Source organism: Marmota flaviventris, chromosome 7 (genome assembly GCF_047511675.1).
Source record: "Marmota flaviventris isolate mMarFla1 chromosome 7, mMarFla1.hap1, whole genome shotgun sequence".
In the NCBI taxonomy this organism is placed as follows: domain Eukaryota; kingdom Metazoa; phylum Chordata; class Mammalia; order Rodentia; family Sciuridae; genus Marmota; species Marmota flaviventris.
This window is the reverse complement of record NC_092504.1, coordinates 101,118,953-101,146,113: the sequence shown is the minus strand read 5'-3', so window position 1 is coordinate 101,146,113 and position 27,161 is coordinate 101,118,953. Positions and strand designations below refer to the sequence as shown.

Below are 27,161 nucleotides of genomic sequence, written 5' to 3'. Positions count from 1 at the left end.
GGAAGATTCTGAAGTCCAGTTAGAATATTATATTGAAATCCTTAATGTTTTACTTTACCAGGCCATAATTACTTACTCAACATTCATGATTTCTAGCACAATAGGTCTGCATTTTCTCAACCTTTTCCCTTTTAATATTTGAACTCTGCCCTTTATTTATATCAGCATGGTACATGATATGTTTTCTCAGTTACCAGACTCAAGCTTTGAATGGTAGACTGACAGATTTTTAAATCAGGCAGAGACTTGAAATGACCCTTTCTTCTCTTCTGCATCAAAAATCTAATTTGTTTTTCATGTTAGAATATATTAGACTCCTATTTCCTGTGTGCACATCTGTGATCCAAAGAAAGGCAAATCTGAACTGGGGGCAATAATGTTAAATGATTATTCAGCAACATAAAATCCAAACATCAAACTTACAAGAAAATCCATATTCATTCTGGGTTCTCTGTTCAGTTGAAATAGGATAAATGAAACCTTGAAAAGAAAAAAAAAAATGAAACAAAAATGGGAACAAAATCAAATTAATGAAGGAAACAAAATGGGAAGCATGAAAAATGGTTTAATTAAAAGAAAAGGAAAAGAAACCTGTGGTCCTTTAAAATTCTGGTTCAGTACAGAATTATGATTTTTTGCATCCCCTGTCTGCTCTGGAGCCTCACTAAGAATTAATAAGGAGGCAGATTGAATTTCAGAGCAAAAACTGGTCTCGAGTCACTAACTTTGGAGTGCTTAAAATCTTTCTTTTATTGAGCATAAACTCTAATGGATCTAATTTATTTCAGACATCAAGGGTCATTAGCATAAGGAAAATCTTTTTTCCTTATCCCTGCCATATGTTTTAATTCCCAGGACATACTCAGTAAGGCTCTAAACAGTTTTTTTTTTTTCCTGTTTTATTTAATCATAACAGCTCACTCTTGGTCTAATAGAACTAAAGGAGACCTGTCGTCATTGGTCAAAGGTTAAGTATCCATTTACTGAGCTGAGTTGTGACCACCTCTCCCCACTACCTCAAATCCACTTTTTGTATTTTCTGTTGTTTCCTGTCTCTTTCATTTAATGGGAATCCAATAGGGATTGCCCAGGGATTGAGCAGTTTGTCAGTGCAATGGAAACTGAATGTTTTTTATTTGAAATCATTTGAAAATCAATAGGGCCTAAAGGTTATAAGGTTATTTATTTTAGGACTTCAAAAGAATGTTGTATATTGGGGGAAAATAACCTCATATCAGCTGAAAATACAGAAATAGCACTGTAAGGTTTTCTTTGTAATGGATTATGAAGTAGGAAACCAATAATTATAACAACATAATACTTAAAAATGGTAATAATGTGAAGTGGAAGAAAAGAGGAAAAAATGTACAACATGAAGTTCTTGAAATGAAAAATCTGTGGAAAACTTTTAAGTATAATTTATAACTGGCACCTACAGTTCCCCAAGATTCAATATTCTGCAGCATATGAATTAATCAAATAACATAGCACCATTTGGATTAATCAAATGAAGATGAACAGGAAGCATGCAAATTAAATATTCCTAGTAATACTCAAGGGCAAAAAATATAGGGAAACTGCAAGAATCACAATTAATTGGTTCAAAATGAAAGGTCTGTAAAGCTTTAATACTAAAAGCAACTCTAAATCATGCTTCAGGTAGCCCCTCTGCAGTTTGCAGAGCACTCAGTTCCTACGAGCTATTTACCTATTTGGGAACTCATTCTGGAGACACATGCAGCGCTACTTTAATGAAAGGAAGGCTTGCTGTAGCACAGATAGGTTTGCTATGAATTAATTTTTAATGCTTTATTTTAGAGCAATGATTGCAACCTCCTACTCAGTTTTATAAATATTATATTCCTTATTCTAGTTGTCTGAGTCCATGTATTAGGTTTGATTTTCATTTTTAAACATCTTTGCCTGGTAATAACCTTTTTCCATTTGTATTCTATGAACTCAATAAAAGGACATCTGGGACAGATAGAGGCTTTATTTTAGGAACCCAAAGACTTATGCCAAAACAAGTTCACTGCAAATGGGGGAGACCAGATAACAATGTCAGGGGTTTGGAAATGATGCTGCTATGTAGAAGGTAGTCAAAAGACTCACTTTTTACAGGTGAGAGGGCAAGGGCAGGAGCATAAACTAGGATATTTAGAAATGTTCTGATGCTCACCTGGAAAATTTTGGTAAGGACCCACAGGGGCATATTTGAGTAAGCAGAAGAGTAACTCTTACAAGAGGAGAAGTCTATGTCTAGAGATTAATGACATGGCCTGAAATTTTACCCCACCAAGCAGTTCTGAGTTTTCCATTGCTTATATCCTTATTTCCCCAACAGAATTACTGTTCTTAACAGGCAGATCAAATAATAATAGAAAAGAACTTTATAATTTTGATTTTAACTTCTACTTTCTCATATTTATTTAGATTTGGATCACTCAATAAATGTACTTGCACCTTATTTTATGAGACATATTTAATTCCAGGCACAACAGACTTAGAAGTAACTCATTCATTCAACAAATGCTCTTGAACCCTTCTGTATTCTGGTTTCTATTCTAGGCACCAGAGATACTTTCTTGCATTAATGGAGCTTATGTTCTAGTTTAATAGAAAATACAGAAGTAAAATAAGTTTGAGTATTGAAAAAGTCCTTTTAAAAATAAAGCACAAGAATGTTCTATGATTGGAAATAAAGGGATGGCCAACTTAGAGAAGAGGGAAAATTTTTTTTCTTATTCAGATGAAATTTGAGCTGTAAGTGAAATTTAAGTGATGATGAGGAACCAGCAGGATAAACATCAGGAGGCAATAAGGTTGCAGGAGAGTGACAGCAAGTGCAAAAGTCCTCACAAAGAAACAGAGTGGTTAGAGGGTAGGGAGTAAGGTGGGAAAAGGAGGGGTAGGGTCCAAGAGGTGGGTAGCAGCCAGATCATGTAGGCCTGGTGGCTCAGGAGGAAGAGTTTCAGTTGCATTCCAATGAAATGCAAATCCTGTGATTGAATTTAATTTTGAAAATAATCACTTTGGTAACTCTACAGAAAATGAATTGCAAAAGGAGGCAAGTGATAGACTTTTATGAACAATTCTATAATGTGTGGCTTGGGAGATGTACATCAATAGGTGTATCAATATATTTGATGAAGTATTTATGTTTCAGGTTGTTCTAAAATAAAATATATACATATATATATGTATATATATATACACACATATATATATGCATATATATATATATATGCAGATGTATATATATATATTTAAAACATCTCATCCACAACCAGTTATTCCTCATAAACAATTAGGACCAATCTAGCCAAACCATTATTTTCCAACATGGGGAAATTAAAAACAGAACAGTATGAAGTGTGCTCAGCAAAAGCTCAACACCCCAATTTACTCTGTTATGGAAACACTGATAAAGGGTTTTGGAAGACAACCCTATAAAAAATTTTCCATCCCTTTCAAAAAACTTCTGCAACTACAGAAGTAAAACATCACTTAGGAGACAAGAAATCAGAGAAGAAAGGGATTACTGTTCCATCCCCTAAACCAAGGGAACACAGAATCACTTTCCAGAGTTTGTTTTTATGCTTGTCCATCTGATCCGCATGTCTCTGAACAACAGGGGACATTTTCTTCAGCTAATGAGGTAACCCTGCTGAGAGTAGTCGTAGCAATAATGAAAAATAACATCTCTGGGAGAACACAGCACAAAATAATTGTTAGTGTCTCTCTGACAGGCAGGTTCCTAAGTTAGGGATTTCAGTTAACTTTTCTGCTACTTGAAAGTAAGGCAGACTGAAAAAGCACCAAGGCTGAAGGCCAAAGCAGTGGAACACATGTGAACTTTGAGTTTTTTCAGTCTCGTGAACTTCAGTTTGAATCCTAGCTCTACAAGTTCTTTAACTGTGAGAACTTGCTCAAACCAATTCCCTTCTCCAAGCATCAGTTGTCTAATCTGTGTAAAGGGCTATGAATACTTGCTTCCATTGTTGTGGAAAGGATAAATGAGATTTGGAAGGTGTTGGTATATTGCAGGCAATCAACAAATGACAAGCAATTATATCTATATCATTATGACGCATACTGCTAAGCTACACTAAGAATTCTTAAGAGATTTTATTTGTAGAGTTGATATATATATATAGCCTATTATTTAATGAGGAAACTTAGGAAGTTTTTGAATTTCAGTTTCCCTGGTTGTTGCAGAGACAAGGAGCAATATAATTTTAAGTCCTATGTACTCTTTAACCCTCTCTGCTCAAAGGGGTTTATACCTGGTCTTTGTCACTTCTGACAAAGGTATAGTGACATGGTTCAAGAGCAAATTTCCAGAGTCAGAGTGAAAGTTGGTTCTAACAGAGTATCTCTCAATCAGGAGCTACTACTTTTCTAGGAGATGTCTGGGAAGGGGCAGGGGCACTGGTTTTTTTTTTTTTTTTTTGATTGTATTAATAACAAGGTCTAGGGGGTTATTTTTGGTATTTAGTGAGGAGGGCCAAAGATATGTCCTGTAATGGGAGTCTTGCTATGGAAAAACTTTTGGTGACAAAATGCACCTCCATGGATGAGAACATTGTCACCTCTATTGGACTGATAGAAAAAACATAGGCCCACAGCTAGGGAAAGGACACTGCAGGCCAATCCAGGGCTGTGCTCCCCTGGAAAATTTGGGAAGATTTTCCTTATCTGGAGGACTAGGGGCTGGAAGTTTGTTTGTGGAGAGAAATATTAAAAAGTGAGTGAGGACACAAACAGTTGGAAAATGAGAGCAGGCATCCTAGACAGTTAGTGCAACAATCCTTTTGCTTTAAAGCCAGCTTAAAATTGCTCACAACATCATTTCAAGAGATTATCTTGTCCAATCTTTTTCAGAAGAGGAGACTGAATCCCAAAGGTGAGAAGTGATATTTTCAAAGTTGTACAAAGATTTAAAATTCAACCAACTGAAATTGGTTTCCGCTATCTCATCAGTAGCAGTGACCACCTGCAAGTTTTGCAAGTTCCTACACTGGGATGGCACCCTTCATCCACACTTGGCCATTTTTTGGCTGGTGGTGTTAAGGTAACTTGAGGAAGGACTTTTTCTAATTTGTCCTAGGACATTCATCTATTAAACTAGGAGCAGCATTGTCCATATTTTTCAGCTAGTGTCTAACTATTTTAAAAGATCAAAGCCCATGTCCAATTATTTTTTTAAAGGAAAGAAAACTTGTCTTGGATTTATATTGCAGTAACAACACATTATCTTTATGCACATGGATAATATCTAGTAATTGTTTAGTAATATGCCAGGAGTAGCCTATTTAGTGGGCTTATATTAGGGAATTTTCAGGAAAAAATGCCAGAAACTAAGTGTAAATCTCTCTTTTCCCATTAAACAGCAAGTACTTTTATTTTTCTAGTCTTTAAAAGGGTTTTCTTTTTAGGTGGTATATATAGTAGTTGATAACCAAAAATGATCATGGTTTCATGATTAAATTTTTTAAAAAAGGTAATACTGACTGTTTCTATGCCATGAGTAAAATGTTTATAGAAAAATTATCCAGCAAATATGCCAATGTAAAAAATGTCACAACTTCTAAGCATCACCAGCCAGGTTTAAATTCAAGGACAAGTGTATGCCTCTATCATCTTGGAATCATCACAGATCATAGACTAGAACTTCCTGTTTTAACACTTTTAAGCACAGAATGGTAAAGGGACTTGTCTAATATTTAAAGCTGGTGAAGCAGCAGAGCAAGGGTCAAATCTCAGCCCTCAGGCTTTAGCCCTGGACTATGTAAGTACTGGATTATGTAAACGTTAATTAGTAGATTTAAATTAGGAAGGATAAGGAGATTATAGAAAATGGCTTGATATTTTCCTGGCTTCATTTGGAATTCCATGTTTAAATGAGCTAATGTTAATGATTTAGACTGAAAAATATGTCTCCATTTGAAACATCTCTATTCTTGAAATTTAGAAAGGTGAAATAGAGAGGTTTTCTTCCTCAAATGAGACAACATCTTAGTAGTGTCTTTTGTCTCAAGAGTGGGGCAAGTAAACAGGTGCATCAAACTTTGGCCCAAGGTAATTGGAGAAGCTTGCTGGAACTATGTTGCTGTGGATATATAATAATCTTGTTAAATTTGTCAAAAAATCCTACATTAAAAAATATTTAAAGGAGAAACATCATTTCTTTCAAGAATGATATCATCAGGAGAAAAGGAATAAATATTAATAACTGGAAAGACTATACATCAGAGGAATTCTCATTTTAAAGCAATAAAATCTGGCAGCCATTTGTGTCCAGCATCCCAGAGCCTGCTTGAGAATAGCCTTAAACATGATACAGATTTGGGGTTACATGTTGGCTGTGGCACTTGCTTGTGGGCATTGGGTAGCTTGCTTCAATTCTATGCCTGAGTTTCTTCTTTGCAAAAGAGAACTATTAATAGGGGTTTATCAATAGCCCTGTCTATAAAGTTATTTTTTTCTTTCTTTAGGTGTTAATTAAGTTGAACTTGAAGTTGATTTTGTCTCAGGATGGCCATGCCTAATATAGAAGATTGAAGAAGCCACTTGGCAGGGCCTGACATCAGTACATTAAGGTGCAGAGTGAATAGAATTAAAGTTGAATCTGAAATTCCTTTGAGAACAAAATGTAAGATACAGTAATTTTTATGCCATCTAAAATTTGAGAACCACTTATGGAATACCTAAAAGGAGAGTCTATATGAAGTTATCTGTCTTTATATTAAGTACCAATCCCCTAGTCAAAATGGAGAGAGGTGAAGTTTTATAAGGCGTTCTATCTTGCCTTCAAGGTTTACTTGTTATAGTTCAATATAAAGCTGGTCTACATCCTTAATGCATATAATTTTAAGATGTAGGGAGGGTTAAAAAATTTAAAATATGCTCTGATTCATATTTTATACAGGGATGAATATGCAGGCTATGCATCTGATGTAACTGTAGTTTATAAGTACATTAACTATTTTCAATAAAAAATTATGTTTTAAAATGACCAAATATTGAGTTAGTTTTAGCCCTATTTACCTACTTCACTAGACAACCTCATAAGACTTTACGATCCTATCATTAGAAGGCTTTTCGTTCCCAATGGATTCCACCTTCTCCTTGACCTGCCTGCTTGGTCTTACTTTTTACTGGTAATTTTACACTAAGCCACAATGTGGAATTTTTCTCACCCCAATTACATTTCTTATGATGCAAATGTTCTTACTAAAACCTCAAGGGCCATTCAAAATAAACATGTCCAGATTCTCTTTTTTCCTTTCAGGTCAGTTCTTATCTTGCAAACCCATCAGGGTTGCACTAATGATGTCAAAGGTCAGGTCTGTCAAAGACACCCAGGGTCGTTTATTATAATTTACCACTCTTCTGAGGGTTTATGTATTGATGGGACTTAAGGAACTACAAATAAATGAATACATAAATTCTAGGACAAGACAATGCACACTGAAAAGAACATTTGCTTATCACTGTTGTCAGTAGCCTAACTTTGCCATTGTTAATCTGCTTTCCTGGCCTTCAGAGGTCAGTTGGCCATAGCCCTATTCCTGATGGTAACTAACCATACCCTTCTGAAAAGGAATAATATAGAATTAACATCCCAAGATGTAAACGTCTTATCATGACTCATAGTATGTACAACATAAATGTCTGAAACCCATCAGTTCAGTAAAATCATCCTCATACTTCAGCTCTTCAAGTGTTTTCATGTAGTAGACTCCATCCCCATCAACGTTTTTATTTTATTTTTTTAATATTTTAATATTTCTATTTGTTATCGATGGACCTATATTTATTTATTTACTTTTATATGGTGCTGAGAATTTAACCCAGCGCCTTACACATGCTACAACAGCCCCCCATCAACATTTTTAAAAAAGAACAATGCATTATTAAATCTAAAAGTAATGGTATCCCTATCCCTCCATAACAGGAAAAGTATCTGATAGAAAAAGTAAAATAATGGAAAAGCCTAAAGTAAAGTGGCTGAATCCCAGAATACATCATCCTATCTACTAGACTTATAGGCCAAAAGGAAAATGTAGCTAACACCCTTGTCCTGCCCCCATGTGCCCTCCTGCTTTGCTCTGTTGCTTGCACAGTGACCTTCCTGGGTCCCCTCAGAGCTCTGAAGACCTTGCTTTTGTCTCTTCACACTAACCTGTTTGGGGTTCTATAGGTGTTCATCAGGTTTCTATGGGCTGAAGTTTCTAACCACATCCCTGCTTTCAAAAGCAGGGAAATGTTTTAGCAGAAAGGAAAAAAGCAAACCACACTGATTATACCGGAGACTGTCAAGCACTGTGTGGGGCAGGCAGTCCATGTACAGAATATTTATTTGCCATCTGGGACACTATGCGTATCAAGAACTATACAAACACGGCGATGACATCAGCTTCTTCCAAACTACAGATAAAAGCACTCACTGTCTAACCCTCACAATTATGCTTTCCTATCAAACTGCTGGGCTGACAAGAATTTCACTGGGAACTGACTAGCACCTTCTCAAATCTTACGCTGGGTGGTTATAAACACATCATTCTGAAGTCAGGACATGACGGTTTGTAAGGTTAATTATTTCCCCACGTTAAATGCACCTGAGATTCTGGGGGCCCTCGTATGCAGCGTGTCCACACTGAAATTTACACATGGAGAGTTCTGCTACTTCCTCTGGTGAGAATTAATGGAAGAGCTGTGTGACATGTAAATGTTTTAATGAGTAGAAAGTGCTAAATTTGCAGAATGCATAACATTTTAATTTCCCAAAGTCAGGAAGTTCACTGATGCAGACACCATTCTAGGCAGTTCTTGTTTGTAAATTGCAATTTTTAATTTGTCTTCTGTGGCATAAGCTCTCTTCAGCAAGAAGGGAGTAATTCTAAAATCAGATTTGAACTCTTACATATGCCCATGTGAAACTTCAAACCTAAAATAGGATTAAAAGCTAAAATCCTTATGAATAGTTGCAGGAATGTAATAATCTAATCAAATGCATTCATAAATATAGATAAATCCCCATTTCTGGACCAACCCACATATACGGTCTTTAGATTGCTATTTTCAAAAGGAAAAGGTAAGCATGGGTTAAACTATTATATCCAACCATGAAAAAGTAGGTCTTATAATAAACTCATTATAAAGATTATCAAAGTTAAAAGTTATCAGATCTCTGTAATACGATTTTATTTGAACATAAAAGGTAAATGTATTTGTTGGCTTAGCATTTTTGAAGGTTTATTAAGGGTTTTCTTACTTTCCTTATCTCTATGTCCTATTCATTCATTCATTCATGCATTCATTAATTTTCTCTCCCTCCCTCTCCATCTTTACCTCCCTTTCTCTGTCTCATTAGAACTATTTCATGTAATCCTACTTTAAAAAAAAAAAAAACTGCAAATGGGGGGGGGGAGTGCTATTTTATTATCATTTTAGGGATGATAATAAAGAAATCCAAATATTTTAAAGGATAGATAGTTTATTGGGCTCTCCAATACGGCCTTCTGAATGAGATGCACTATTCTGTAGTACTATTTATTTACTATGAAATAAAAACAGTGAAATTTGCTGTTAATATTAAGTTTCCTTTTTCATACCAGAGTGATTAGACATGTGTTGTTATTTTCAATAATGTAAAACACCTCAGTCATTGCTCTTTCTAGTTCAATGCAGTCCTTGACATTTGATGTTCCAAAAGACTTTGGTTTTTAAATTTTTTTGTTTATTTTAAAAAATTAACAACGTGCCTATAAACCAAAAATGTTCAACTTCTTTCTGGGGCATAATGATTCTAAAGGTTTCTAATTATCTTTTAATAATAGCCTTTAGTTAAATTCTACCAATTTATGGAAGTTCATAATAAAGGTACTAAAGTGGAAACTACCTTTTTAGGCCAAAAGACTATAGAGCGTGTGTGTGTGTGTGTGTGTGTGTGTGTGTGTGTGTGTTTGTGTATAAAAACTATGTAAAATACAGAGTGATATATATGAAAGGTTGAAAAATTTAGTGGAACTTCTGAAATTGCTTAAAGATTGTGATCTTGTTTCATAAGTGAAATTACACAGAATCATGCATGGAATTTGATTTATCCAACAGTCTAAGAATAAGAGAGTTGCAAAGACAGAGTAATATGTATATGACAGGCAACTGGGAAATAATGCAAAACTATAATTCAATTCCAAACCCCCATGTCTTTAAAATACTTATTTACTGGCTATAAGTAGCTCTTGCCACCTAGGGTTTTATACAATGAGGGCTTTCTGCAGGTATTTTGTGAAACACTATTCTTGGTAATCTAATTTAAGCCAATGTGACCAAATTCTCAGAATAAGTCAGTGATATTGTTCAGCCTCGAATCCAGAGAACCCTGCTTCTAAGAGCTTACTGTTCTCTAGCCTATTGTCCACATTTCTTTTCAAAAATGTTATTTACAATTATAAACATAATCAAATACTAGATACAAAGAATGTTTAGAATATAGCATTTTTTATGTAGAAAACATTACACGCACTCTCATAAGCCCAGAAAATGCATAAATTTTATTGATCTTTTTCCAAAAAGCATACTTCTATGCAGTTATGACAGAAATATGTATACATCCATATTCTGCTTTTCTATGTGAAATATGAATATTTCAGTGGCAGTGTAAATGTTCTATTTTATAGGAGTACCATGTATTACTTAACCATTACCTTAACATTGGACTTTGGGTTTAAATTTTTATAATAATAGAAAACAAATACTATAGAAATATTTGAAATGTATGTTTTTAGGTATTTAGCAATTATATTAATTGTTTTAAAGTGTAGTCATTCAAGTAGGATTACTGTGTCAAAGGGTACCATTTACCAATTCTAAAGCTCTTGATTTACATTGTGAATAATTGCTTCCACAAATAATTATGAAAAGTTGTATTCCTATTAGTGAAGTATAGGAGTTTCCATCTAACTACACATGTCAACATTTCCATTATTATGTACTTAAAATACTAAATAATACTATAATTTATTTTCAAGAATGTTGATGAAAAATTTCAATTATTGTTATTTGAGGAAATACATGGGCTTCAAGATGTCTTACATGACATCAATAGGCTAGCAAACAATTTTGATAATTTTTGATTATTCAGTTGAAAATTAAACATTCTAAAAACTATAACTTCTAAGAAAAATAATACTATGAATTAGAACAATGAGCAAGAACAATATCTTATGTATGTTATTTAGTCACAACGTAAAATAGAATTGAACAAAGAAAGTCCAATTAGATGGTCAAGGCCATTAACTGAAAATTTAAAGATAAATACTGTTAGGTTCTATTTCCTAACTTTAACCTTTCTTCGTAATTATGATTTAAGTATACCACACACAATCAGTATAAAATTGGATTTTTTCTCTATAATTTTTAATTTCTTTTATAGGTGAGTTTAATTCATCTATACTCTGGTCCCCAAAATATGTATATTTATTTTTAGCATCTTATTTACTGTTGGCATTCACTATGTGTTTTCTCCTTTCTTTCTTTATTTTTGCTCCTTTTCAGCCCTTAAAATTTTTATTTTGAACTTATACATTCAACTTTTACATTTGTCTTAACATTTTAACTGGAACATTTGAGTCATTAAAATTTAGTGCAAATAACATTACTATTGTTTTCCTGAATAGTATGTGGAAACTGGAAAATTCTCATTTGAGACCTTTCCATGCGTGTGTGCATAGTTGCAAGCATTTTAAAGAGCCAGTTCTTATTTTTGGCAGTTTATTCAATGAGGGTAGTGGGTACTCTCTTATACAATTGTCTGAAAATCTTTTAAGTGTTGTTTTCTTGTGTAATAAATGTGCAACTTTTTTAAAATATATTTTTTTAGTTGTAAATGGACAAAATATCTTTATTTATTTATTTGTATGTGGTGCTGAGGATCAAAGCCAGTAACTCAAATGTGCAAGGCAGGAGCTCTACCACTGAGCTACAGCACCATCAACTTCTTACTCTGTCCTCCAATGGGTCTTAACAGTTCTTTTACATAATCATTTTTTTTTGTTTTTCTTCCCTGTATTGTAGGAAATTTCCTGAGATCTACATTCCAGTTAACTAATTTTCCCTTCAGCTTTATCTATAGCTATGTCTGATTTTTAGTCTGTCATTACATTTTAAATTTGTCATCATGCTTAATTTCTAGACTTTCATTTGATTTTCCCTCAAATGTGTCTGTTCTTTTAACAATATTCTCTTCTATCACTGTATTTATATTACATTTAAAACATAGTCTGTCTTTTCATTTTTACTTTGTATAGGGTCTTGATCAGATTGCTATGAGTATGTTCTTAAAATGCTAACTGTATATTTCAGACTCTCCTTTACAGTGAACTGTTTTCTTGGATGATTTGAAACTTAGTATTATAAGTTTATTTTCAGGGGTGAGCTATTTTTGTCATAGACCAATGCACTTCAATTGTACAAGGGACCCAGATGAGTGGCTTGCTGTTCTGCTAGTGCCCCAGAAGTTTTACTCAACACATTAATTACACATCTTTTGTTTTTGCTGCCTGTACTATATCCACACCAGAGCATGCCAGAGCTGGGTGTACTAATGTGGTTTTACTATAGGTTTTATTTAAGTGAAGACTTTGTTTTCCTCTGACCTACCATGAATTTTCCTGAGGTTTCCTTGGGCTGGTGGGTGAAAATATCCTAGTCATTTTTCATGGTGAGGCAGCTATTTATGAATTCAGTTTTATTCAAGGTTCTTGTTTTCAAGTCTCAGATCTTTGCTTTCACAAGGCCAGGGCTTCTGCCTCTCTGCCCAAACTAAACCCCTAACTCCTGGCCCTGAGACCTACCTACTCCCATGTCTACTGCTCCTGTTGGCTATCCTGCTGGCCCACACTTACCTCTCCCTTTGAATAGCAACTGCATTTCTGGAACTTGAGGATTTCCCTCCCTCCCTTTCTATGTATGTGTTTTATCCAATATTTCCACTATTTTGAACCGAAGTTATTTGTATTAAGGTAAGTGGTTAAGGAAGAAGTGTGTCTGAATTTGTTGTTTTGAATAAAATAATAAACATTGACAATCACATTTTCTCTATATTTCACATTGTATTACCAATTTAGCTTTTTAAAAAAATTGCTATACACTACCACCCATATCGAGGTAACTTAGTCCCACTCACATCCACTATAAACTATGATTACTCTTATCCAACAGTATACCTACATTTATATCAGAATTTTACATATATATATTGAGTAGATTCAGAGATTATATTTTATACCTGGCTCAATGGTAACTAGGCTAGTTTTATTTTGAGCTCTATTGCAGTATTGCTGCAATACATTAAGACACTAACTCTCCAAAAGTAAAATATTAAATGATAATTTCTAATTGGTAATGAAAATTTTCTGCCTGTTTTTTCTACTTTTGTTCTTTTTCCTACTATAAACCTCATCCCTCTTGTAAACCATGTAGTTTCATTGTTAAGAAAGTCTTTTGTTTTCCAAAGTAAAGGTCCCAAGTAATATTATTTCTTTGAAAGACTTTGGCCAGAAACACCAAGCTTATTGGTAAACAGAAACTATAGCTTTCACTGTAAAATACTGTAATTACACAGCACAGCAATATCTCTGTGGTTTTTATCACTGAGGAAATCAATAGTAGAATAGACTACAATTCTCTGTTGGACAACAGTAGATATAAGAGGGTAGATGAAAGGGTTTATTGACTTAGTAGGAGTGCTACGATAGCAAATCAGAGCTGCCCAAGGAAACAGCTTTTTAACTGAATGATTTTAATCCAAACATCAAAATGTTTCAGTCTAACAAAAGACTTGATAAAAATTAAACAAAACAAACAAACAAACCCCAAACCCCTCTTGTAGTCTCATGTCTTTTCCCTATTTACACACAAACTCCAGACAATAATTATTGGCAAATATCCAGTCACAAGAAAAAATTCTTTGACTGTGAATAAGGAATGATCTAGATGTTAAAGAGTTCCATGCCATGAAAGCCTTAGTTTGATTATTTCATATTTGTGTTTGACCAACTTAGTCCCACTCACATCCACCATGAACTATAAATTATCCAACAGTATACCTACATTTACATCAGAATTATATGCATATATACTTGAGTAGATTCAGAGATTATATTTTATACCTGGTTCAATGGTAACTAGGCTAGTTTTATTTTGAGATTTACTGCAGTATTGCTGATGAACTATTTATTAATACATTAAGACACTAATTCTCCAAAAGTAAAATATTAAATGATAATTTTTTCTACTTTTGTTCTTTTTCATAATTTAGAAAGACTCATTTTGTATAACTAAGAAATGATCCAATGTTCCAACTTGTAGCATTGCAATCATTGTTAAATAGGTTGTTGTGAGGATTATTAAATATGGATAGTAGAAACAATAGATATTAAAGCCTTCAAGGTTGAAATATTAAATTGAGAAAGGAAAAAAATGTGTAAGAGGGAAACAGTAAAAGTCTAAATATTGCTACTTTTCAACTACATAAAACAGTTTGTTCTATAGTAAAGGAGGAATCCCACATCATAAAATTGTTAAACAAAATAACTTGTGCATATTATGTTGTTATTTTATTTCTCAATTTAAACTCCAGCATAGGGGAGGAACCCTGTATCTCTGGATAAATGGTTGGTAAAACAGCTGTATTCTTCTCATTCTAGCATTTCTGATACAAACTTAGTGAGAAGCACAGTAGCAGGCCCCAATCATAATCAGAGGCTATACGCTGCACTCAGCAGCCTGTTCTCAAAGAATGCAATGTGTGGGGAACATAAAAATAGAGGCCGATTGAATTTTTACTGTGTGAGCAGCATAATTATTTATTTGCATTTTAAGTGAGATTTCCTTTTAAAGTTCCTTGAGTGTATAGATTCTGAAAGGTAAACAGAATTTCATATGTGTGGCGAAAACAAAATACTTTTCCTAAATAATAAATACAAATTGCTCTACACAAATACATTTGATTGCTTGAATTCTGCAAGCAATCTGTAATGCATTATAAGAAATGTCAACATTTGGCCACCATTAGTTCAGATCCAAATGCAACACTTTGATCCAATCATCTGAACAGGTGCAATTTCAGTACAATTCTTAGCACTTTCATTCATGGTCACAAAAAAGATGATAAACTGTGAACAGCTAAGGGCTCTCAGTAAAGGGGTAAGAGTATATAAGTATGGAAATCAAATTACCATGTCATTAAGAAAATCTAAATACAAAAAACATCTAAGAAACAAAGACATGAAAATGGAGGTTATGAAGTTTATATTACCCACTGTGCCACTCTTATGCATTCATTTTTAAAATTTATTTTATTAACATTATGTATTTTAAATATATTAAATCATACCCACATTATAATTTCTCACACAACCTCAATACTTTAAGAAATTGTGAGATATCCTTACTAAACAGATATTATGAATTGGTAAATCTACCTGCAGAAACGTTCACAATCCTTATATATTTTACACTTCATAGACATTGGCTTGGTGCATGGGTTATGAATAAATTGCTCACTTTTTGGAAGTCATGTCTTGATTCTATGAGGAGTTTAGGGTGCCCTTTTGTGCATGCTAATAAAACTGAGTAATGGTTCCTTGGTGTGGAAAGAATGACAGCCCCTGCACGGAAATGACTAACTCACTCCTTGCTCGTGGAAAGCAATGCTGCGTGTCATTTGTTCACTAGACATAGTTATTATTCATTCTGGTTCCTAGGAGATTAGCTTTTTCCAATTTTAAGAGAGAACTAGGATATTGCTACCTTATTGCATTTTTTATTGTTGTTCCAAGAGTTCTTAATTTCTAATATTTCCTTCAAAGATATCCAAATGGTTTAATCCCAGGCCCCTTAGCGTCTGTACTTTGCTCAAATCCACTTACTCTGCATGCAAAGCCCATCGGTGCAGTTCTTCGATTGCAAGACCAGGCCGTCGCAGTCCTTGCCCCCATTCTTAGGGGCTGGTGCTGTGCACTCCCTCCTGCGCCAGTGGGTACATTCAGTCCCACAAGTAGACCATTTGCTCCATGAGGTCCATCTGCCATCCACTGCCATAAGAAAACCAGCATCAGGTCAGAGGGAGAAGCAGCTACTCAAAGGGCCAAGGGGGCAGAGTTTGAGTATAACATAACAAAACACAAAATGGAGGAAAATACCCCACTGAGAAGTATTACATTAATTTCAAGCACCAGAAAGTTTATCTGATGTACTGTACACAGAGTTCTGTGAATAGTTTTGAATGTCATATGACTGTTTTCTCACTGAGGAGCCAAGGAAGGCCCACTGGGGCACATAGAAACCAAAGTTGTCACCAGGAACTGCGTAAATGCATGCTATAGTGCCACCCTTTTTTCTACTTGGGGGAGCTTCTGGATTTTGTATGGAGAATTAGGGTTCTCTTTTTGGATCCAAATTTCTCTCATTCATAGTAACATGTGAACAATGAAAGCAAACTTACGTGCAAGTTGGAAAAAAAGATTGGTATAGTAGGGAAGAAATCCATTCATTCATTTATTCATCTCTCATTCTTGCTCTGTCACTCCATCTGTCCATTCATCCATCCGTCCATCCATCCATCCAAATAATCAGTTCAGCTCCATCTATATTTTATATACTTGTAATTTTTCCTTTTTTTTTTTTATTCAGACTGCATGATTTAGCTGAAATCTTCTGCCAATGCCTTCTTTAAAAGGCTATTATTTGATGATTCCATTATTTGATGATGTATCCTTTTTTTTGTCGGGTAGAGTATTGCATTTCAGACACATGTTCTCACTGAGTTGCTTAGCAAGTCGCTTTTGCTGAGGCTGGCTTTGAACTAGTGATCCTCCTGCCTCAGCCTGCTAAGCTACTGGGATCCATTTCTATTTATTTAAAAAATAATATTTAGCTAAGTTTCTAATTTTTGCCATGATTGCATTATTTAGAATTGGCTCACTTTCTTCCTAATTTTGGTGGCTGACTTGTGATCAATTTCAATGATAATGAACTAAGATATCTCTTTTAAAAACATTCTACTTAAGTCCCAATTTGAAAAAATACATAATAAATTTAACTGGCTTACTTTAAAATGAATCTTTTAGTTTTTTCACAGAAATAGGTTAAAAATATTGTACTACAAGTTTTAAAAGGTTTGATTTTTTAGTGAAACACATGTTAATTAAGATTAGCTAGGTTTCTATGTATAATACTATCAAACATTATTTACTGAACATCTAAACCTCTAAAATCTGGATATTGATAAAAAGTTATAAAAATGTTAATAGTTTACATAGTTTGGGACATCTATATGATTCCATGGTCTAATAACTATGTAAATATACATACTGTGCATAAAGATATAAACACACTTGCAGGAAAAAAATGAGGATAGCATTATTATTTCTACCATACAGAGTTAGCTACAAAAGCAACTCCCACCATCTGAAGCAAAGACACTTGCTTTGACCTAGAACATCCTGGTGTACTGAAACACACACACACACACACATACACAACATGCCACACACACTTCTATTTTAACTCAAATTGATCTGTGCATTTTTAATTGCGAGAGTCAGCACCTAGAAAAATATAGGAGAGTGCAAGATAAAATTTGAAATTCTAAGTCTAGCTGAGTGTCAAAATTTGTTCCATAAATAAAAGCTCTCAAAGGTTTCAGTGTGGAAAACTATTTTGATAGTTGGAAATCGATGCATGAGAATGTAACATATAGATTTTATTTTTCACTCCTGTTTATTTCTCCATCCCGTTTTTGACAAATGTTCTATTAAGTATGGACAAAACAAAATTAGGTAAAGAGAAGTAAAGAGGTTATGTATCTAAATAATAAAATTGTCAACAAAATAACTACCCCAATGAAAATATTAAATTTATTGATTATTTCAAAATAATTGTAGCTTAACTTTGGGATACATTGTATAATGAGGCATTTTAATATATTTTGGTTTTGGCAAATAGTAACTTCAGTTTGCCTATGTGTATTAGCAATATGAAATAGTATTAAAAATGCTAACAGGCAGAGGGATGCAATTTTGCTTCAGGTACCACTGAAAATAACTCACAAAACAGATGACCAATATGTACAGATAAAAAAGAGCTGACTGCATTGTATTTTCAAAATCCATTAACTTATAAGTCACAAAGCCTTGACTTCCTTTTAATTCATTCCAAATATTTTATTTGCCTTTGCCCAAAAACTGACACCTTGTGCGGAAAAGAAAAACATTTCAATAAAATGTATTTTCTAAACTGCAATTTCAACTCATTTCCATGGTTTTCTGAAGACCAAGGGTTGTTATTTTTAAAATGTGTGGTTTTTCAATTCTCTTTAAATTCCTTGAATTTTAGAGCCTACAATCTTGGCTCTAGAAGTTTCATTGATATAAAGAGATTACGTTCACATGTTTCATTTCCTGTTTTCTAATATTTTATATGTTGAGATAGCAAAGTTATTCTTTTTGAGGAAGGTACTTGTTTTCTCAGTAATATAAATAATGAATACAGAATAGATTTAAACAATGTTTATCACAGATTTAGTTCAAAAGTAAGGCCTTTGTATTCATTTCTAAAACTCTTTCTAGAATTATGGGGACAATTGGAATATAAGGACTTGTTTGTTTACCTGGGCACAGTGTAGTACAGGCTATTTTCTGCACGCTCTGCCCCTCACAGAAGGCCCCGCCATTGAGTGGTGCTGGGTTGGTGCAGGTCCTTGTGCGTTTCTGATACCCTCGTCCACAGCGGCTATTACACACAGACCACTCTGTCCAGGTGGACCAGCCACCATTAACTGAAAAGAGGCAACAGTAAAAAATGGATTAAATGTGTTATGTACACACAGACACACAAACCACACACAACACACAAATAGAAAGTCATCTCCCAGTGACCATTGAAAAAAATCTAAATTTCAAAGCTAGAAGAGGGATTCTGGGCATCATTTCAAAGTTTTATTGCATAATTGAAGAATCTAAACAAAGGGATACACAAAATTATTTACCATAATTTACTTATACAGAAAAATAAATTATAATGTGCTCAGTTTTCCTTGGCTAATATTCTCTAAAAGTAAAATCTGTCCCCTTACCTAGTTGAGCTCCCAAAATTACTTTTGATAGTTTATCTCAAATAATAAATGTTTACATGTTTATGCGATGCCACAAGTGGATTTGTAAGATGGGAACTAAAATAAAAATCACTTAGCCTTTTGAAAGAAAAGGAACAGATGATTGGTTATTTTTCTTTAGCACTTGCAAACTTTATAAGCTCTTAAGAAATTTTAGTTTCACAAATTAAAAAGTAAACTTAGTTAAAAAATAAAATCTCATAGTGTTGGAGTTCTAAATTGACCAGCAATTTGAGTGAATTGGCAATTAGTTTACATAATTGAAATGGACTGGAGCTGTCAGTACATGTACGATTATAAAACCTACACCCTAACACTCCAGAGACTATTCACCTTCAGAGATCTCCTCCTAGAGAATACTTATAGTTTATGAGTATTTTGATAATGTGAGTTCACATAATTACTATGCCAAAGCAATTTCTAAGGAAAATTATTTGCTGTAGTTCAAATATGGTACAACTAGTATATACATTTGTCTTCTGATAGTAAAAAAGTGTATTAGCCATTGAAGTAATACAAACCATATATGTGTATCATTTGTTCAACTTCTTATTTGCTAGAAACCCATCCAATTGGGAATAAGCATGAGTTTGTTTACAAACAAAAGTTTTTTTTTTTCTTTCACAGCAGAGCTTTTTTAATATATAAAATAAAAAATTAAAACACTTGTAATGTTCAAAAACAGAAAGTGATAATATAAACTATACTATATTAGCTTGTGTGATAAGACTCCTGGGCAGCTATTAAAAATGATGCTGAAGAAGGCTATTCATATATTAAAGTATATGAATATTGCGATGTTATGTTTTAAGTAAAGATAATACATGTATATCCCTTATTTTAAAATCCAATACATGCATAGGAAATATCAGTGGTAAAATATATATATGTATATATATATATACATATATATAATTTTTTTTAAAAAAGTGTTTGTAGATGATAAGATGACAGGATTATAATTATTTTCCTCTTTGACCTTTTCTATGTTTTTTGAATTTCTTCTACTGGCTATATATTCGTAATCTAAAAATTGTACTAATAAAAATAGAACAGACTCAAAATAAGAAATACTGGTTAGATGTATGTTTTTCTATGGCCTTCTAGTGATCCCAGGCTATGAGCCTTGGACAACCTATTTCATGAAGCCATGAAAAGGATAAGTGTTCTAACGAGCAATTGAACCTGCTCAACTTAGCAACACTTCCCATGCCATGGAATTGTCTGTATAAAAGGCTTACTGGCCTATTGTCAAGCTATTGTTTAGGGCTGTAGGATACATGTACTACTCTACTCAAATTTTAATGAGAAATAAATAATCAGAAACTTTTAGAGACAGAAACATCTTTGCAAATCCAAGATTCTATCCTTCATTTTACAGAAAAGGAGACAAGGGCTCAGAGAATCTTGGTTTAAAAAGGACAGTTAGTAGAGGATCTAGTCCTAGAATACATGATCCCTGACCTTAGTTCTGACCTTATCTCAAAATGCTTAAGTTACTAATGTTTGTTCCTTCCTAAGACAATGTAATCATTACATTTATAGATATTGAAAGGATGTATGCATAGGAAGAGATTTGCATGTGTGTTAAATATCTATATAATACATCTATATATAGTCTGCCTTCATTAGTTATTTATGATTGGTACATGCAGTGATTGGACCCCATTTCTACTTTGCATTTCAAATGCTGTTAATCAAGTCTTTCAGGCAGCTTAGACAAAGATAAAAACTAGGAAACATTTTATTGTGATTTAAGAAACACAACTGCTTACGATTCAACATAGTCGTTTTCTGGACGAGGAAATTAAACCTCAGAGTAATCAGAGGATTAAAAAAATTGTATGCATCTGTCCTGTAATTAAAGTGACAGTTTTAAAGCATCACTACATTCAGCCTTTGGAACATCATAATGTTTCTGTTCTCATAACTCCTTACATCATAACCACACATCCACTGGGATGGCAGGAGAGGCAAAATTTTAATCTCAATATTTCTAGGTTTGTTTATTCATCTGGACCTGATTAAACTAAATAAGAGATAAAAACAGGAGGAAAGCATATAAATTTATTTAATACAATATATAAGAAATTTCGTAAAGAAATGAATACCCTAAAATGGCATTAGAATTAAATATTGTAGGCTGAATTGGACAAAGAGTGTTAAGTTTTGAAAAGGTAACAAAATTATGTGGTGAGGTTAAAGGATTTAGTGTTATTTTAATAAGATCAGTATAGACTTATCTCAGTCTCCAATTCCTATTTTTTAATGGTAAGGATGTTATTTCCCTTATAGGATATGGAAAACAGCTTTCATATGAGAATTTAATTTCCTGATTTTAAGAAAAAGAAGGAAGGTTAGAGTGATCTTTCTGTACATGCTGTTTTTCAAGTGTCTTTAATTCAAAAAAAAGGTTAATAATCCAGAATGGCATATTTTGAGGTGCTATATTCTTAACTACTTGAGCACTACCTGCAGTAAGTACCATGAACCATATACATGCCAGTGACTGTCCCTCTTTCAGTCCCTCAGACACCAAGTCCCCGGATATCATTTACCATGGAGGCAGGGATGCAATCTTTGTTATGCTCTGAGTGGTGTTGAGACCTGGGCATGTCATGCAAGAGGGAGCACCACCTCAAAATATTTCCCAGGGATGTGCAATTTTCTCTGGGACAATAAATCCACAATGCTATGAAGACTTATTGTAAGTCTAACATGGTGAGAAATATGTAAATACACATCCCAGTCTCACGGTCTACAAAAAAAGCTAAAAGCTTAGCAGGGGAGTTAAAACCACTTGAGAAATGACTAGAAGACAACCGAGAGCTAAACTGCACATGGAGATAAAAGCAGATATGCCACATTAAAATGTAGTGTGAAATTGGTTGGTACTTGAGTAGAAATGATAGGTTTAGAGATGAGCTGGATTAGAGTGGGGAAAAGCTTCCTGAAAACGTCCTCATGTGAGACTTTGCCAAGTCGTGAGAATGAGTGTCACTCGATCGTGGCTGCCTTTATCTCTGTGCCTCTATGGAGGGAGCAAAGCAAGTTCTATGGATGTCAAGTTGTTCTGTGATGTTTGGGAAACAGGTTAGCTCCAGTTTTCTTGAGGTTTCACAATCACAGGGCTGAGCTAGGACCACAGATGCATCAGTGGGCTGCTTAAACACCTCCACCTCTAGACTCAATCCAGACCTGGGTGGTGCAGGTCATGGACAGGTGAAAGCTTAGGGAAGCAGTGTGCCCTCATAGACATCCTTTACTGGTCTATGAACTGACTGACAAAGGACTAGCAATGGCCAAGCCTAGTTCTTCTTAAGAGGATCAGGGAAGCAGCTGTGGGAGACAGGACTGAATGGCAATAGGGACTGAGAAGTGTCCTTGACTCGAGACTCTAAAATAACAATGAGAAACTGCAGTTTGACATGATCTAGGTTGAGAACACCCAAATATGACACTCACCATAGACTATGACAGTAGCGGTTGTGCTTTTCCTCTTGGCAACAATGTTTTTGGCGACACAGGTATAATTTGCAGTATCTGAGAGGCGGGCCTGCTTTATGATTAGGTTGTGATCGATTGTGATATAAAAGTTTCGATCTTCAACAGGATCGATTATGTCTTCATTTTTCAACCATTCCACCTAAAGATGCAGACAAACAAACAAACAAACAAACACAAAAACAAAAACAAAAAAACCCAAACAGATAAATCCCCAGTGTGGATCCCTCGATGGCTGCCTATCTCCATTTGTATTTATATGTACAACATTGTTCCATGCTATGAACTTCTGCAAACCAGGGGGAAGTAACTTTCTGAGGTCATGTTAAGTATCACTCACCTGCCAAACATGCTGATTCTGTCTGTACTACATTATTCTCAAATGTCAATGAACCAATTGGGAAATACAGTGTTCAAATTGTTTTCACTTTGCCCTGCAGGCAGGAACCTGGAATGTGCACTGCCAAGTTCAGAGCCCAATCAAAAATAATAGGCTAAGCATTTCCAACTGAACTCAAACCTTTTGCTATTTGATTTGTTTACTCTTGGCAAACTTACCTGCTGCTTTTCAGAAAAGAATATAAGGACTATAAAAAAGGCATTTTCGACATTATGTAGCTCTAACAAAATAACATTTGGATGATTTAAGTGTAGCCTCACTGCAACATATGGATTAAATTTCCCTGAAAATGCTCAGACTTTAAAATGTAGCAAAAACACATATTTGGTGATGTATATAAGCCAAAATATTTGGGAAAAAAAGATTTTTCTACCAATCCTCAATATAATCAAAATAGCTCATAAGTCATACTCTGATTTCTCTTTTTCTACCTGTACTATTCAAATCTTTCACTCATGGTTTGCTTTTGGGGAACCTGACCTAAGACATGACTGTACAGAACTATTGAACTATTGTTTTTCTATGCAAATGATATCAATTTAGCAGCAGTGATGTTATCCTTGCTGAATAAAAGGAGGGAAGTAAACCTGTACAGGCTGTCCTTCCTGATGGTAAACTATATCATATTCTGGCTTTTTAAACGATGCATAGGTTTTTCCATAAAGCAAAAAACAACCTTGATATTTACCACACTTAAAGTTTCCTTTTGCATTAGAGTGGATGTGGATACAAGCAACCTTTAGTGGTAGGGAGTCAATATTGTTGCCATTTTCAAAATCTTAAAGAGCTTCTCTGGCACTGCAAGAGGTCTAAAAATTAATCTCTAAATCTGTCAGTGGGCTTGACACAGCACAGTTCTAAGTTATGTCTAATGCAGGGAGTCTCAAATAATGCTCCTCTAATCCTTACAAAAGGGGCCAACATTTTAAAGGGGAAAACAAAAGCCAATCACAATCCTGAAATGTAGGAGGGATGGGGATGCAGATTAGAGCAACTATTTGTAATAATGTAAATTTTGGAATAGTTAAACACTCTTGACATTTGTTCTAATGGTAGTGAGAAAGAGAATGGAATCCATATAAAACAGGAGATTTTTAAAGTGTGTGTTTTGTTTTCAAATATAGAATATACTCAGCTAGGAGCATGCTTGGATGTATCCGATATACATGCTCATACTCCCTGGACCTGGGTGGATTTTCTCAGAGTTTGGTCCAAGTACAATATTATGATCTTGATGGAAATACACAGGAGAAAGTAGCAAAATGGATCCAGTCTGAAATCTCCTTGAAGACAGTTGAAAGTAGACATTCATATATTTTGAATCTAGTCTTTAACTGGGTTATCTCTGCTACTATCCTTTCTATTTATAGAAGGCATTCTTGGGTTCCATTTCTATTGGTCTTGGATCCCTACTTTTTGTGTTAATATGCTTATTTCTCAAGGATCCATATCTCCTGTTCTTTGAGGGATATCCCTCAGACTCATGAACTCTCAGGCACTTGGAGAGTTCACAACTTCTCCCCACAGGTTTTCTGCTAACCATTGAGCAATGGGGGCAGAAATATGCCTACTGTCCAACTGGGTCAGAACTGAGTTGAAACTCCTCAGAGTTTGGTCAGTCGAAATGTTGTGACCGTGAGACCTTGACTGAATTTACCCTAGACATCTTCGCCTTTTATCTCCCACTTGCTCTGCTCATTTCATGAGCTCTACTGGGAGTACTTTCTTAAAAATCTACTTGCAGTTAAATGTTTGGCTCTTGGTTTTCTTCTGGAGAACTTAACTAAGTCATGGTTGTCCAAAACTCTGGTTTCTCTATGTAAATTGACATCAGTTTAACAACAGTTAAGTTATCCTAATCACAACTGACAAAAAGAAATCTCAAGGGATATTGATTGCATACTTGTTTATTGGAAGGGTTTATTACATGGAAGAAAGAGTTCAATATGCATGGTTGACAAAAGATTTAAAGAAACATACGTACTTGCTGGGTATATGATCTTTATGTTATCATACATAATGCCACATTTTACTTGGTTGTTTCTCACCAATTTTGGATCAGTGATTTTGTCCTGAGCCTCTGGAACCCCTAAAAGTCCCCCATCCCCTGCAATGCTGTGGAGGCTCCAGGGTCCTGTGCAGGGCACTGTTCTCCTCCGTAATGACCTCTTTAATTCAGAAGCTGTGCTTTTATCTTTTCCATATTTGGTTGGCTTACATACCTTCATTGGAAGAAACAGAGGGTTCTAAAGCTAGGAAATAGCCATAAGAATAAAGGGAGAGCTAAGGGTTCTTCCCCAGCTTCTGGCAAGTTCCCTCAGTTCCCCACAGTGCTCTGTACCACCAACTGTGCCATGGTCCTCTGCTTTGAGAACATCACCTCCAGGGGAGGCTCGGTTCAGGGCTGCAGGTCATCCCTTACCTCCTGCACTATATGATCCTTGGTTGTGCTACACATCTCCATTGCTCCAAATCTTGAAACCCTTCCATGCTGGCTTGATATCCGGCAGCAAAACCTCCCAAGTTTCAACCTCATTTTAGATTGTTTACTTCACCTTTTTCCTACTTAAGCCCAGCTCCTTTTGGATATTTCTTTTGGAGTCCTCTCAAGTGGTAGATGTTTGATTTCCAAAGTCCAACTAACCTGGGCCTGGCCATCAGGTAAGTGTCCTTGTTCCACACTGTCTATTTCAGTTCATTCTTTTTTGCTCCGAATCTCATGATGAAAAGCAGAACTTTTTTAGGATTAAGGGATTAAAGTCTCTCAGGGCAGGATGAGACAGGCAGCCTAGCTCTCAGTCTTATGTTATTAGTAGCCATCTAGGAAAACTAGGAGTTAAAAAGTGAGCTTGTCTTCAGGGCCATGAACAAGCCAGGAGACAGGAGGCTGAGAAGTCAGCTCAGCCCTCTGAGATTATGTAGTCAGCAGAAATGCCGAGAAGCTGGAGCCAGACAAAGCAAAATCACCACGTCAAGGCCCCTGAGACAGAACAACCGTCTGCCTGGTTCTGAAATAACGTTAGGAATTTTCTCAGATGATAAGGAGCAGCTCCAGGTGGTGAGAGACAAATTCATGTGAAGAATAGTCACTAAAGAAACTCAAGGTCACCTTTACCTTATTAGCATAGTAAAATATACAGCTCTAGGTGGAGATTTAAGAGGGTAATGAGACAGGGGACTCATGAATTAGCCTAAGAAGAAGATACATGCACAACCAAACCCCCACCTCTACATGTGATGACATCACAAAACTGGGTTCCTACCTGCCCCATAAATGCCCATAAAAGCTACATATCTTTGTCCTTTGCTTGTACCTGCCTACAACTCTGGGTCAGTGTCTTTTCCCTTCTCATTCATGCAGAACCCCTCCCCCAACAGTCTTGTTACACTGTGCCTCTGCCTGATTCTTCCAGTAGGGAGCACACAACCCAAGAGCCAGTGACAATGCCCTCAGATATCACCTAATATTTGTGTTTTTTTCCTATAGTCATCTACAGACTTCTGGGCTTATAGTTACTCCATCCAACAAAATTTCTGATTACTTTAACACCCTCAAAGATGACACTTTTAATGTCGTGGCCCTTCAGTTTCATGTCCCTTTCTCCCAGAACAATCTTGGCTATGAAGATCACACATTCTAGGCCAGAGGTTTTCAACCCTGGTTTTATGACAGAAAAACTTAGAGAGCATTTGTAATGTGTAAGTTCTAAACTCAATCCAGAGAAACTTCTGACCCATAGAAATTCTGATTCTCTAATCTGAAGAGGTCTAAAGTCAGTATTTTTAAATTTCCCCAGGGGGTGGTAATTTACCGCTAGATTATTGCCTTTCAAAGTGAGATCCCTGGACCAACACCCTGGGAGCTTGACAGAAATTGCAGAACTCAGACTCTGCCCACCTAGACTTACTGATACAAAATGTGCTCCCTAACAAGAATTTTGGTTGATTTATATACCCATTAAAGGTTGAGACATATTGGTTTGGCTCTTGTCCTTACCATTAATTACGAGCTCTCTGAAAATTCAATTTCAAACATGCCTTTTAACGTTTTCTGTCTTTCCTGCTCACTTT

At 35.1% G+C, this 27,161-nt stretch overlaps 1 protein-coding gene across 1 annotated transcript in view; it reads right to left on the bottom strand.

Annotated features, from left to right (window-relative positions):
- Positions 1-27,161, bottom strand: part of Unc5c (unc-5 netrin receptor C) — a 356,375-nt gene that overhangs the window by 47,805 nt on the left and 281,409 nt on the right. The window contains exons 5-7 of the mRNA XM_027926684.2: positions 22,652-22,832; positions 18,683-18,850; positions 15,942-16,106 (exon numbers count right to left, since the gene is read on the bottom strand). Of these exons, the coding sequence (XP_027782485.1) occupies positions 15,942-16,106; positions 18,683-18,850; positions 22,652-22,832 (514 nt within the window). The remainder of the gene's footprint in view (positions 1-15,941; positions 16,107-18,682; positions 18,851-22,651; positions 22,833-27,161) is intronic.